The 15,091-nt window shown below is 34.8% G+C and overlaps 2 protein-coding genes across 2 annotated transcripts in view; both read left to right on the forward strand.

The window, feature by feature from the left end:
* The window catches only part of LOC117928327 (putative UPF0481 protein At3g02645), an 892-nt gene extending 726 nt beyond the window's left edge, over nt 1-166 (forward strand). The window contains exon 2 of the mRNA XM_034848228.1: nt 79-166. Within this exon, the coding sequence (XP_034704119.1) occupies nt 79-166 (88 nt within the window). The remainder of the gene's footprint in view (nt 1-78) is intronic.
* A 208-nt stretch (nt 167-374) lies between these two features.
* LOC117927907 (protein ZINC INDUCED FACILITATOR-LIKE 1-like) overlaps nt 375-15,091 on the forward strand; it is a 29,985-nt gene continuing 15,268 nt past the window's right edge. Inside the window, exons 1-10 of the mRNA XM_034847632.1 lie at nt 375-549; nt 1,373-1,413; nt 2,552-2,612; nt 2,720-2,822; nt 2,919-3,021; nt 3,174-3,227; nt 3,319-3,381; nt 10,218-10,267; nt 10,371-10,446; nt 11,484-11,699. Coding sequence (XP_034703523.1) covers nt 405-549; nt 1,373-1,413; nt 2,552-2,612; nt 2,720-2,822; nt 2,919-3,021; nt 3,174-3,227; nt 3,319-3,381; nt 10,218-10,267; nt 10,371-10,446; nt 11,484-11,699 — 912 coding nt within the window. The 5' untranslated portion in view covers nt 375-404. The remainder of the gene's footprint in view (nt 550-1,372; nt 1,414-2,551; nt 2,613-2,719; nt 2,823-2,918; nt 3,022-3,173; nt 3,228-3,318; nt 3,382-10,217; nt 10,268-10,370; nt 10,447-11,483; nt 11,700-15,091) is intronic.

Raw genomic sequence — 15,091 nt, forward strand, 5'->3', positions numbered from 1 at the left:
CCTTGATGCATACGATTGCCAATATATTGGAGCCTATGCTTGTCATTATGTCATTTATGATGGTGCCCGTTCAACAAGAGGACCTTGGGAACATGGATGTGTAGCGAGATGCGACTACAGTGTGAGCTGTGTCCTCATAATCTTCGAGGCCCCGCTCTTCCGATAGCCGGGTCTCGTGCGCGTCCTCATCATCACGACCACCCTCTCTCTCCAGAAGCACGAGCTGGAGCCATGCACTTTGTCCTTTTCTATTTTTTCAAGATGCGTAATGTTGTTGATCAATGCACACCATGTAGTCATTTCAACCAATGGCTCCACGTTTTAATTTATTTTGTCTCCTACTTAAAAATCTACTTTTAAACATTGAAGTTTGCACCTTCAACAGCTACTTTGTTTACAGGGAAATGGAGGAGGAGCAGAGAGAGGTGTTGTTGAAGAAGGATTACCATGGGGGATGCCCAGGATGTAGAGTGGAGCATCTTAAAGACACACAGAGAGGTTTACCAGTTAGACAACTGTTTTTTGTGTGGATTGTGGTGCTCTGCAATGGTAACTACACTCTCTCTTACTACTATTATTACACTACAATACTTTCATACCACCACCTTCCTTCCATTGAGCCTTCATCAATGGTAGGAGCTCACTATTATGTTATTTTCATATGTATTTGCAGTTAGTAGTAAATAACATGAAAATAATTTGAATGAATTAGATTGGATTTGGTTTGGAAAAAATTTTCAATTTTTTAAAATGAAATTTTGATTAAAAATATTGAAAATTATATTAAAAAAAATGAAAATTAGGAAACCTTATTTGGTACTAAAATTTTTTACTTGAAAAATGATGAAAATAATAAAATTGTATTTGTAGATTAATTTTTATTTTCTTTTTTCTATGAATTATTTTAATAGTAAAATAAAAAAATATGTATATAATTAACAAAGGAGTTCATAAATTGTATTCTTTTGTTTGGTACCCCCTCTTTTTTTGCATAAAAAATAATTAAATAATTAAACTATATTTGTTCATTAAATTTTTATTTTATTTTTTATTAGTTATTTTAACATTTTAATAAATTTTTAATAAATATATAATTAATAAGGGTATTTTTAGAAAATGGAAAATGTAGAAAAAAAAAATTAAATAGAAACTATTCTTAAAAAATAAAAATAGAAAATGAAAACCAAAAAACTTCAACCTAAATATCCAAATATATTCTCCTACTTATTTTCTAATTTTAAAAAAATAAAGACAAAAAATTGGCTACACAAATAGGGGTTAGATTTTTTTTTATTTTTTTTGAAATTTTAAACTAAATGCATTTCGGAATTTGATAATTTGTTGGGTAATGGAGTTTGCTTTCCATTTTCAGCGCTGCCCATATCATCTCTTTTTCCGTACCTTTATTTCATGGTGAGTACTGCATTCTCATTGGAAATTCCTAATTATTATCTGACATGGATGATGTTGTAAGTTGTAACGAGTCAGCTTTGTATGTATTTGGAGTTGCTTCACTTCACATTTGTTTTCCAATCGAGAACTTTCATGAAAAGAAGAATTAAATTAATGTCTTATTATTCATATTGCACCATATGGAACTTTTAATGCTCACGGTTTAAATGTGTGATGAAATCTAAATCATTTAGTAATATCCATGAGATCAACTACATGTCTATGACGTTGAGATACAAGTAATGAGACTTTACAAGAATGACAACTGGACGGGTTTGGGACGATCACTCCCATCCCGACCTGCTATCAGTTATATAGATTAATTCTCACTCTTCTACCAATAATAAATTTAGACAAGATTATGGACATGAGAATTTTTCATACCCGTCCTCTTCACCTTGTTTTATTCTCAACAATTTTAAGAACATGAGTTCCCTAACACACTTGTGTTTGCTTATATTCTAGTGGTATTTTGAATCATGGGAAAAATAGAAGGTTCTTTCTTAAGGTAAGAAAAGAACTTAGCATGTGCTAAGTGTCTTAATTCATGCGCATTATCGTTCAGGGAAGCCAAATTCAACTACATTCTTCCTGCACAATCATTGCTAGGAGAGACAGAAGACATTATCATTCAAGTATGATGACTAATTGCTTTAACAAATTCAAACCAACAATTTTGAAAACAAAGTTTCCTTGGCAAGCATGCATACATAATGACAAGGTCGCCAAGCTTTGTCTGCCACCCCATGCCGAAAGGTTGGAAGTTCTCCCGTAACATAGTGATAACATGTGTTCTAGACACAAAAACAAATTTTTTGACAATACCTTACTTTGCTGAAAATTGAAATCTCCTATAGATTCCCATCTTCACATAGGTTGATGATCAAGATGTTCATATTGTTGAGATTTTAGACCATGTGTGCAAGCAATGCTTAAACAATATTTCCATTTTGTTAGATATTATGTTGAACTCTTATCAAGTAACATTCCTATTTCTCTTCTTCCTTCTAACCATTGATTCAAGTTATTCAACATTCACCCTATATAATGAGTAGGATTTCTACTTTCTTTCTTTTAAAATAAATCTTTCTACCTGCAGATAAGGGACTTCAATATAGCAAAAACCGAGAAAGACATTGGCTACTATGCAGGTTATGCAGGTGATATATTTTCTTTACATCTTTTCTATGTTAAATGTATATGTCCATTAATATTCTCCTTTTAGTTGCACTGAAATGGTCTTGATAATCCCCTTTCTAATATGAAGGGGCTTCGTATATGTTTGGACGAGCATTGACATCTGTTTTATGGGGAGTGGTGGCTGATCGATATGGTCGAAAACCTGTTATATTAGTAGGCACTGCCTCAGTGTTAGTAACCTTCATTCAACTACAAATCTCAATTCGAATTTTTCTGCAATTGTCATATACCTATTTTCTCATAGAAATACTGATTATTTGGTTCAGGGTTATTTTCAACACCCTTTTTGGCCTTAGTTTAAACTACTGGATGGCCATCTCTTCAAGGTTTCTTCTTGGAAGTCTGAGTACTTTAATTGGACCAATAATGGTATTGTTTTATCGCTTATGACTTTTTGGACGATCATTAGATCATTATATTAATGCCTTAAGATGCTTGGACTTATGGTTCAATTTATTGGTTTTTTTTTTTTTCTGTATGTATTTCCCTATCAAACATGATCAAGTTTCTTCCCTAATCAGGCATATGCAACTGAAATTTTCCGTGAAGAATACCAAGCTTTAGGACTGTCAACAGTGAGCACTGTATCTTTATGTTCATCAAGAGTTCATAGAAGTGTTGAGCACCACCATAAATCCATCACTGATAGTTTTAATTTTATTTTAGATTAATACAGCATGGGGCGTAGGATTGATCATTGGACCAGCATTGGGAGGTTTCCTTGCCCAGGTACTTCTTTTTCCTTCTTTCTTATGCAAGAAATATGGTTCCTACAAAAAGTTAAAATATTGGAAATTAGCAGCTGCTGGAAATATTAACTAACAGCAGCAGTAAGTAAAAATCACATTATTTTCTCAAAGGTAGTATTCACAAAATGAATGGTACTGTTAGTCTGGTAAGATGAAGCATAGAAGTGGGAGAAGAAATGCAGGAAACACAAACAAATAAAAAGTAGAAAACGTGAAAGTAAGTTTTTTGTTAATCTCCTAATTGAGCTAAAATCTTAGGCTACTAGATAATGAATTCGGTATCATGTTATATAACTAATTGACCAAAAAGCTTAAGTTGTTGGGTGCTGGACCAACCTTAACATCTTTCCTAACACATGACTAGATTGACTACATATATGGGAATGTAGCAAAAACCAAGAGAAAAACCATTTTTTTTTTTTGTTGTTCATGTCTCCTTTATGACTTGCCTTGTAAGGTTCAAACTTGCCAGCTCTTCATGACCCGTCTTCAGTGTTTGTGAGGATTTTAAGTAAAGATGCGCAATGTAAAAAAGAAGAATAAGAAAAGACTGCTTGTGCTCAGATCATGTGTTCAGGTCTGAAGAACCTTTGATGTAATACATGAGGTGAATATGGGAAATAGGTGATTCAAGATGTATGGCTTGCAGATAGAGGCAGTTTTGGAAATTTATGGAAATTCTTGAAAACCAGTTTGGTGAAATTTTAAAAACAAATAATAATAAGAAAATCAGACACCAAAAGTAGAGATCTATAAATTAAATCACCCTCAGCTCAGACCCTCCTCCTCAAGAAGATGCATTTGGCCTAAGGTTGGGGGAGAAACAATGACACTGAACCGGTGCTTTTGGCCTTTGATTCAGACCTTGATTCTGTTCCACTCTAAGGGAATGCTCCTAAGGTTGCTTAACTTTTGGCTCTCACAACCAGTGCAACAAGCATTTGCCCCAATTAGGATTCTCCTGAACTTAACATAAGCAAGTAAACCATTGGAGGACTTATCTAAGGAATGGTTTGCCTTAGCTTAACCCAACCTTTGGTGCCTTAAGGGATTTAGCTACTTATGTTTAAATTAAAAGGAGTAACAAAATAGTAAATAAAAGAAAAGAGACATGGAATTTCACAAAGAATTAAAACTGGAAAAACTGTAATGAACCGTCCTAAAAGATTAGAAACAGAAAATTAAAATTGCTTTCAAATACAGAAGTAAACAAGACATTGAAATTGTTTCTTACAACCCAAATCTCATATTCAAAACAAAATGAAGAAACAAAACAAAACTGAAAGTCCTCAACGCTGAAGGTAGAAGTAATGGCAGTGTTGAACAATTGATGATAGAAGATGATCCAAAAGATGTTTCATTCTCAATGATGAGAATTCTCTCCATATTAGATCTTGACTCTCCTCAATGACCAGAATAGATAACTAGCTGTCTGTCATTGATGCCAGTATAACTATTTTTGGAATCCAAATGCCACATGGAGATGCTGCCTTGGAGTGCAGAAAAGGTGTCCCTTGCCACATGTGAGCTTAAATCTCAATGCCCTGGGAGTGTATTAATGACCAAAGAATTTATATGTCTGCGTACACAGACTTGTGAGTGGCTTTGATAGGACTTGAAGTTATGCATAGAGGAATGCTTAAGTGAGTTGTGCAGACATATGCATAGACTTGTGTTAGCTTGCTTCGTAGAGGACTTGTGCGCATGATTGCTGAGCTTGAGTTTATGTGCAAAACTTGAGTATGACGGTTTAATGGGCAGAGAGTGTGCTGATGTTGCTTTGAGCAGAGTCCATGTGCAGGAAGTGGTGTGCCTAGGCCATATGCATTGGGGATTTGTATGCAAAAGCCTCTGCATATGCAACGTCTTGGGTTCCTCTGTGTGCACTCCCTTGTGCTTACCTAAAATCCTTGTGCAGGCTTAAGTGAGTGAGTGAGTGTGTGTGTGTATGCAAATGTAGAGCTTTTGTGCAGTCCACCAACTCCAAATTCCTTCATTTTTGCATCAATTCTTCTATTCCTTCTCCTTCTGACCTTCTTGGAAGCTCCCATGGTACCTCAGTCATAAATATTTTCACCAAAAATAGCTCCCAAAACCTGAAATTAACAAGGAAACAATTCAAACACAAAAACTAAGGCACTAAAAACAGACTCTCAATGGATAAGTCATAAGCACCTCAAACACACTTAAGTGAGCTCAATAAGGCCCATTAGAGTGCTGAGTTTGGGTCCTTGTCACCATCCCCCACCAGCTTGTTGCTAGTCCCTCAACAACTAAACGCAAAACAACAAGAAAAGGGCTCAAACTAAGATAAATCCTTAGAACAAACTAGCTCAATTTCATGGCAGCAAAAATAGATGTATAGTTTCAAAACCTGGTAATGGTTACTTTTCCTTTTAATATGTGTTGGTGCTAATTTACCCCTTAGACACCTCTTTTAGCTCATAAAACTAAGCTTAGGAGGGCGTTCAAATTTTCTTGCTTGGCCTAGAGCACCTTCAAGGTCTTCTGTACCTCTCTCCTGTTAATTTGGATTACTCCCTAGCTTTAATGTTGCTTAGTTGATAATTAACTTTGGTACTTGAAGCTTTATTTTGTTGCTTTTTTTATTTCTTTCTTTTCTTTTCCTTTTCTTTCTTTTCTTTCTTTTCGACTTTTCTCATTTTTCTTGATTTTCTTACTACCAAGCCTCAAAAGAATAAGAGCAGACCACCTAGCTGCACACTTCAGATTCTCCCCTTTGGAGGAGAACTACAACTCTTGCCTATGGAGAAGATGCCTTGACACTCGGTTAGGATCCAAGTGGCTGATTATTTCTTATTCCTAAAACTAATGACAGCTTATTTGAAGTCTTTCCCACCTGATAAAAGTCTAACTTAGTAGTTTAGAACGATGGAGTAGACTACACAGTGCGTGTAAGGAAGAATGGTAGAACCATTGGATTTCAAGAACTCTTAGAGTCTGTTTAGAAACTTTTTTAAGAAAACTGTTTTCCAGACCAAAAAAAACAGGGTATTTTGAGAACTTGTTCTAAAAACAGGGTATTTTGTAAAATATTTTTTAATTATTTTAATTTATTTTCTTGTGTTGTTTCAAAAAAAATAAAATCTATTTTTGTGAAATATTTGGAAATATAGAAAATAAGTTAAAAACATTCCAAGTTTTCAAACAAAGCTTTTTTAAAAACATCATAGAATTATTTTTTAAAACTGTTCTTAAAAACTGTTTTCGATAACTGATTTTGAAAACATTCCCAAACAGGTCCTCAGATGTTCAAGAACTATCCCTTACTCCTCATTCAGCCCTATTCAGCCTCATTTTATAAGGAAATAGAAGTTGCTAATGAGATAACTGGGACTACACTTACCAATGAGGGCAGGAGGCCCAAAGTTAAGAGTTTGATCCTCCCTCAAGACTCTTCTTACTACCGACTACAAGGTCAAGCTAGCTGAAACTGATTCAACTCTACTAACAACTGAAAACTGACTCAAAACATAGTGAACACACAGAAAATAAGCTGACTAATGATTAAAACGAACTGGAACTGAAAGAGAAATATAAGTAAACAAAAGCTAGACTAACAAAATAAACAAAAAGAAACTGGACTGACCTTCTTCAGTCTTTCCACTCCCCACCAGCTTTTTGCATTGTCTCCAAAATAGAAAATTGGGAATAAGAAGAGTAAATAGACTCAGTCCACTAAAACTAAAAGAAAATATGAAAATTTACCCCATAATGGAGCATTCCAGTTCACAATCTGACCCTTCGTTTTTTTTTTCAGTATCCTCATCTGATGCTCCAATATGTGATCTAAAATTTGCTATGACTAGATAGTCCATGGTTGTCATCTGTTGTTTCACTCCCACCTCTCTCTTTTGTTGCATCTCCTTAAAATAAGCTTCATATCCAGATGCATCTGGACCACCATCTTCTGTAGAGCAATATTCCTCATCTGGCTCAAAGACAGGGTGTTCCCACATGATTAGCAGCTGAGTGATCAGTCTTGAAAATGGCAACTTTAGATCCAAGCATCTATTTGAGGCCCTCTCGTGTATACAGTCATGCAGCTAAACCATAGCTTCAAAGATCACCTTGGGGAAGGTGAGATGTTCTCCTTTGAGCATGTGGTGCAATAGCCTTAAGCTCGTCTCCTTTCTGACCTTGCTGGAGCCATATGGGTAGAAGTTATGGGTGAGGAATAGGTGTTGGAGCCACATTCAGGCAAGTTGAAATTCATTATATATTTCTGACTTGGCCTCCATCCTTTGTAGTAGCTGGGGAACAAAATTATATGCCACCTACCTCATGCTGTAAGGCTTGACTCTTGGCCTCCTGTCTGCATCTGGAAAATCTGGAATGGAATAGGCTTAACAAAGGCAATGTCTTTTGTGGTCAACTCATAGCTTCTTCTATCCACTTCAGTCATGAACCTCTTCCCTCCTAGGTCTCTGATGATTACCATATCTTGGTTAAAAAGCTCCTGCCAGTCCAGGATAAGCAAGGTCAAGCAACTGTAAGGCCTCCTTACTTGAATAGTAGATAAGTTACTGAGCTCCACTTGCTGCCCTTTGATTCTTCATCAAATCTTCAATATTGAGGCTTGCCTTCATGACCACCCTGTCCTGGAACTCTGTTTTAAGCTCATTCATATTTAGGATAAAACGTAAGGACTTTAAGGGCGGAATGGAATCTTGAGATCCAGGTAAGATAAACTCTGGGATGTCAGGCTCCTCATATTCTGGTGGATCAGCTTCAGCACCTCCTCGGATGATACATATTTGTCTTCATATGGGTCCTCACTGCCTTCAGAGCTAATGGAGGGTGAGGAAGGCTGGTTTGATGAATCCTCTGATTTCTGTTCAGGTTCTTCAACTTTCTCTTCCTCATTTGGTTGTTCAACCACCACAAGCCATTTCCTAGCATCAGCATATACATCCCACATTTTGATCTCTCACCTGTATGGGCATTAAGGAAAGATCAGGAGGAGGTAGAGGTCTCCTCTAGACTGCTGAATGGACTCTTTTTCAGAGTTCGAACTTATATGCACCTCTTCTATTCCTACTTATTTTTGTGCTTTCCAGTTCCATAACCTGCTGTTCTTGGGCTTCAGAATCAGTTGTCTCGAGGACTTCAGGTCATTTTCCTTCTATATTCTGACTTCTGAGAATTTCCCAAATCTTTGCTTATCGGCTCCTTTTGCTGTTTAAATTCTAAGACTTGTATTTTAGTAGCTTTTTCCTTATCTTACCTACTGGTTTGCTCTTTGTATGCATCCTCCCTCTTTAAATTCAACACCTTTACCCTTTCCTTCCTTTTCTCGAAAAAGTCCACAATCATTTGCACCTTTGACTTCCTAGGGCTAGATTTGGAAGTTGGCTGCTTAGACTTTGAAGCTTCATGTTGTAACAGATCCATCAACTCAGAAATGTCTTCATCTGACATAGAAAATTTCTTCTTCTGAGCTTCAATTATATCTCCCTAGAAGAAATAATTCGCCTGGGTTCTTCTTCTTTCAACTGTCTTCATCCGTTGTAAAATCCAAAATAACAATGATTTCAAATTGAGAGGAACAATAAAATGTAAAGTAAAAGGAAATTAATAAGGAAAAGAAACTCTCAGACTTGGGATTTTCTAGAAAACAATCTCTATGATAAATAAATATTGAGATCTATTTTTCATTAAGTTAAATTGAAAATCTAAACTATCATTTAAACCAATTGATTTAGTTTTAGGTCTAGATCTAATTTCTCTTCAAATTAGATTATCTAATCCAAAAGATCAATTTAAACCACATATTCAATTCATCTTAAATCATCTTCCAATTATTCACACAATACAACTATTTGATCTCATCAAATCTAGCTTTAAGAATTTAATGAATCTACTTAGTTTGCATTCGAGACAATTTGAAGAGAAAAATCCCCAAAATTCAATTAATCAATCAATTCCATGTGTCAGCTATTTGGGCCTTGTGCCTAAATAAAATGACTTGTTAAAGAACTAATATGTTTGTATATGGCTTTGACTAGACTTCAGGATGTGTACAGACTAAAGAATGCTGAAGGGAGCTACACAGTCATGTGCACATGCTCTTATGCTTGAGACATGTGCAGGGTTGCTGAGCTTGAGTTTATATGTAGAACTTGAATGTGGATGTGTAATGTGAAAAGAGTGTGGTGATGTTACCTTCGCAGATTCCATGCGTAGGCTATATGCATTGGGTTTTTGGATGCCAAAGCCTTTACATACACAAAGTCTTGTGTTCCTCTGTGTTCACTCATTGTGCTCAATTATCCAAAATTCTTGCATTGGCTTAAGTGTGTGTATGCCTTGCTTTTGCACATCCCACCAACTCCAAATTCCATCACTTTTTTTATCAATTCTTCAAGTCCTTCTCCCTCCAACCTTCTTGGCTCCTCCCATGGTACCTGATTCATAAATATTTCCACCCAAAATAGCTCCAAAAACCTGACAATAACAAGAAAACAGTTCAAATACAAAAAGTGAGGGAATAACAACATACTTAGGCAATAGATAAGCCATAAGCACCTTAAACACACTAATCAATGGCCAAAAAAATGTGTTTTTTGTGAGAATTGTAGCTAAAAGGTTTCCTAAGAGGTAGATAAGAAGGTACTAATGAAATGTCCATATTTGTCTGTACCACCAATTAGAAGTTGCTGCTACCCCTCCTTGTGTCTCTGAAGTTTGCTTCTTTTGTGTCTCTCAAGTACTTTCTCTGTTTTTGTTTTCCTTTCAGTAAATTTGATAACATAACTAATGGTTTGATATTCCTGGATGATTTTATTAATTCAGCCTGCTGAAAAGTATCCGAATATATTCTCCAAAGAATCTATATTTGGAAGGTAAATAGATCTTTGCCTCCTTAGATGATGGTATCATTTTTTTTTCTCTTGCTCTTTGGATTTTGGTGTATTTGATGTTACAGAACATGAATCTTTGATGCAGATTCCCATACTTCTTGCCCTGCCTTTGCACATCTGTTTATGCGTTTGGGATAACTATTGCCTGTTGCTGGCTTCAGGTAGGTTTCTCAATCAGTTCAGTTCCTTGGTCACTTCATGTATTACCAACAGAACTTGATTTAAGTAGTATTCTCCTCACTTGTCAGGATGGATGTAAATTTCCATACTGGAAAAAGAACATCATTCAAATACATTATTGAAATGACCTGAGAGTTTTTAAGAAGCTTTTGGGGCTTCATTTGGCATGAAGACTGTATTAGAACACTGACCATGATTTTGAGCATTCTATTCACCAGAAGGGCAGAAAGCAGATATGCAACCATGCATGATGCTTTCAGCTAGGACTTTACTCTCCTACTTCTCATATAACCTTTTGCTCTGATTTGTATGCATCCTAACAGTAAATGAATCTAGATCTTTTACTCCAGTTTTATCACAATGTACCTTCTTAATTTTTATTAATTATGATGTAATTCCTGAACAAAAATGATATTAATTGGTGCTCTCCATCTTGTCATCCAGTTATATTCCCTGTTTTAGGGTGATATATTATTTTGGTTTGTGAATGTAACCACTTCTTTGCCTTTCCAGTCCACATAGCTCAACATTGTGTTAAACATTCATCTTCAAGCGCTATGTAGCCATTGTTTCATCATTTTTAGTCTTCCCCTGTAACTTAGATCGGGGTTTGGAATTTTGCTTGGCACATTAAGATTTTTAGTCTTACTAAAATGAAACTGTTGTATATTATCTTCTTTCAGATTTCTTGACTACCAACCTGTAAAATATAGGCTGTTCTTATTCTTCTTATGTAGCTTCTAAGTTCTTTTTCTGGTTAAGCACAACAGAATATGTTAATGACAATCAATGCATATTCTTCTTATTATTATTATCTTTATGCCAATGCATCACTTTGAAATTCTTTGATTCTTGAATTTTACGAAGTTGCACTGTAACCCTTTTCTTTTTGTCAATCTGTATCCAAATTTCCTGAATATTTCTGTTGTATATATAGTTGCATGTTCATGGAATCACTTCTTTATGCTATTGATGCCTATTTACTGCATTTGATATCCAAATCTCTGGCCTAACGCAGGAAACGCTGCACACACACAATGAAAACGACAAATTAAGAAAAAAATCTTACAATGCTTTGGAAGCTCCATTCTGTGGGTTTAATGCAGAAGAAACAGTAAACGAAATTGAGGCAAACAAACCAACTTCTAAAAAAAGCCTCATAAAGAATTGGCCCTTGATGTCTTCTATCATTGTTTACTGTGTTTTCTCACTTCATGATATGGCTTACTCGGAGGTATGTCTCTCACTTAGCTTCAGATTCTGGAACATTTCTTAATCTACAGTTTCTGATTGATAATGGATTCACAAAATAAATCTCTAGTTTGGAGCCCATTGCTTGATTGTTTATGTTGTCCGCATGCATACAAACAATTACTGAATAAATAGAATATTAGACTTTTTTTTTTCTTTTTGATGCGAAAACTCTCCCTCTGGCCTAACTAGAAAATGTTGTGGAATGAGGGATTGGTGGAGCTGCTACTGCTGTTGGAATACTCCTTTGGTTGATTTGCATGTTACTCTTTTCTTGGATAATTTCACTCAATTGAACCTGGTCTATATGACTAAATAGTTTGGGTTGGGAGGACCTTTCACCATCTACTTTTCTTGTTTCTATATTTTCATGCTTATGTGACCCTATTTGGGCTCGTTATAATCTAAATGTTTGCACACATCCATCCATAGATGCTTTTCCTTTTTCTGCAAATTTAGCTGAGAGTTGCTCTGTGTATGCTGCCCTACAACCCATACAGGTTGAGGAATCAAACAAGCTTGTGTTTACTATATTGTGCAGTACAGTCCACAGCTTTGCAGGCTTCATTGTTTAACTTCTTGTTAGTCCGAGCTTGTGAAGTGAGCTTGGGCTATTTTCATTTGCTTACTGTGACTGTTTGGTGAACCCTGACACAGAGGTGTCCACTGTTTACCGGGCCATAACGGGCCAACGTGTCGGGCCAGCATGGCCCACTTTAAAATCGGGCTGGGATGGGCCGGCCCATGCATACTAATAGGTGGCCCAACACGGCCAGACTATGTTGTGTCGTGTCGTGCCGGGCTTAAATTTAATTTTTTAAGTCATTTTGTCTTAAATTTTTTTATTATGAAATGAAATTTCTTTAAACACCTCTAATAATCAGAATTTTTATTTTCATATATTTATATTTATCGAGTTTGTAATTGTAAATTTATAGAAATATTAATTTTTAAAAAAATAGTAAAAAAATTATATTTCAATTGGTTTTTCTTTTTAATTAAAATAACAATAAATTTAAAATAATGGAATATAAAAAAATAATTCTTTTATTCAATATTTCAACAAATTACATGAAAAAAAATAGGAAGAAAATAAAGGTGAGAATCGCATCACTATAGTTTGAGTACATCCCAACTAGGTTGGCGCCCACCCAACTATCAATCATATGCATTACTCAACCTTTAAAAATTAGCTACATTTAATAGATTTAAAAGAAACGAACAACATATTCAATTATCATATTCATTTTTGTCTTCTTATTCGATCTTCATTCTTCTTTTTTCATCTTCATTCTTCATCTTCAATCATCATCAATCTCTTGAACATCATTGTTTGTGTTGAGATCCAATTTCTCGAGGTCTTTTTTAAGTTCATCTTCCAAAGTTCGGAGTCTTATGCATCCATCTTCCTAATCCTTCAAACATATCAAAGCTTCTAGCATCTTTGCTGCAAGAGTTATCTCCTATTATATTTGCAACTATAGAAAAAACATATTCCAATGGTACAGTAGACATCAATGAGGTTAGTAGATCGCGTGCCATTTTAGATAGCACAGGACAAGTGGATTCATGAGATTTCCACCACTTCATAATATCAAATTTTTTTACTTCATTAAGGGATAGGTATGAACAATAATCAGTATCTAGATATTTTGAAAGATCACACCTACTTGAAGGACCAACTTGTCGTTGTCCCTTAGCTAATTGCATAAAGAATGAATCATTTCCAAATGTAGATGAAGTTATAGTACTTGAAGAGGCACTACCATATTTATTCTCATAATATTTATATAAGTTGTTTAATTGTTTGTATATCTTACCCTCTGGTTCGGATGGTTGGTTCATACAAGTAGCTGTGAAATTTAAAATGTTTTCTACATCTTCAACCTTCAACCTTAACCCTTGGATCCATACAAGTAGCTAAACAATAAAGTGGTGGAATATTTTTCCAATATTTCAAAAAAATAAAATAAAATCCATTTGTACACATATTTCACTAAAAGGGGGATATTCCTGATATTATTGAAACACATCACTCATGTTGCAAATACATCTAAGTGTTATACAAGATGTAAGAGTATATATAACAGAATACATGTTAGTAGTATCATAAAAAACCTTCAAGAATTTTAAAAAAGAAAAACCTTTGACCCAATCATTCGAAGTTATTTTAATTTCACCTGTCTTACTATTGACATAATCTGATAGTACGTTATGATATCCTACACAAGATTTTAACATTAGGTAGGTAGAATTCCAATGATGAATGACATCATGATGGAATTTTCTCTTCTTCAAACCTATTGATTTACATAAAGCATAAAATTCTTGTAATTTGCTAGATGAATCAAGAAATCGTAAAGTAGACCGAATAGCCTCCAATGAGGGTGATATTAATTTTAAACCATCTTCTACTATTAAATTAATTATATGACAAACACATCTCACATGAAATATTTCACTTAGTGGACCTTCTCTAATTGTTCTTATAAATAAATTTATGACACTTTTATTGTTTAAAGCATTATTAAAGGTAATACTAAAACTTTTGCTTTGTATGCCATATTCTTTAAAAACACTTGTCAAAGAATCATATATGATAGGTCCATCATGAGGATGAAATGTTTCACGAAAACCTAATATTTTCTTATTTAATTTCCAATTTGAATCTGTATAATGTGCTGTCACACACGTAAAAGGGTCATTACGTTGATTAGTCCATATATCTAGGGTCACAGTTACAATACTACTATGATTATTAAACTCTTCAATTATTAATTGTTTTTCCTTTTTGTAGCATTTAATTACATCATTATGAGGAGTAGTCCTAGGAATTCTATGAAATGCTAGTTGGACATACTTTTGCATGAAATGTACAATTCTAGGATCTTCACCAAATGTCAATGGAAGGCTCACACTAGATACTATTCCAACTAACCCTTTTTCTCATGAATTCTTAATTGTATTTAAAAGGGGACATTTAAGATGTACTAGATCCTATTTCAGTTTGACTTATTTGGGATTACCTAGAGTCTAATGCACCATATTTTTTGGTACATTGTTTAGCATGTCTTCTAAGGTGACCTATGCCACCACTAGCTTTGTAACTATATGTTTTTTTTTTTACAATATTTATATTTTGCTAGATTTTCTACCTCTCATTTTGTATTTTATCTATTTATTATAGTGAAGTGATTTCATACTACAGATGTGCGTTTACTGGCCCTAGGTTTTTTACCTATGGGATTAGGTTGGGGAAGGTTAGAGGGAGGGACACTAGAGGAGGTGGGAATCTCCTCATCTTCAAAAGGATTAAATTCATTACATTCATTAATACTAAAGTCAAGGTTTTCAAGGTCTAGGTGACGAAAATCC

This window comes from Vitis riparia, chromosome 13 (assembly GCF_004353265.1).
Source record: "Vitis riparia cultivar Riparia Gloire de Montpellier isolate 1030 chromosome 13, EGFV_Vit.rip_1.0, whole genome shotgun sequence".
In the NCBI taxonomy this organism is placed as follows: domain Eukaryota; kingdom Viridiplantae; phylum Streptophyta; class Magnoliopsida; order Vitales; family Vitaceae; genus Vitis; species Vitis riparia.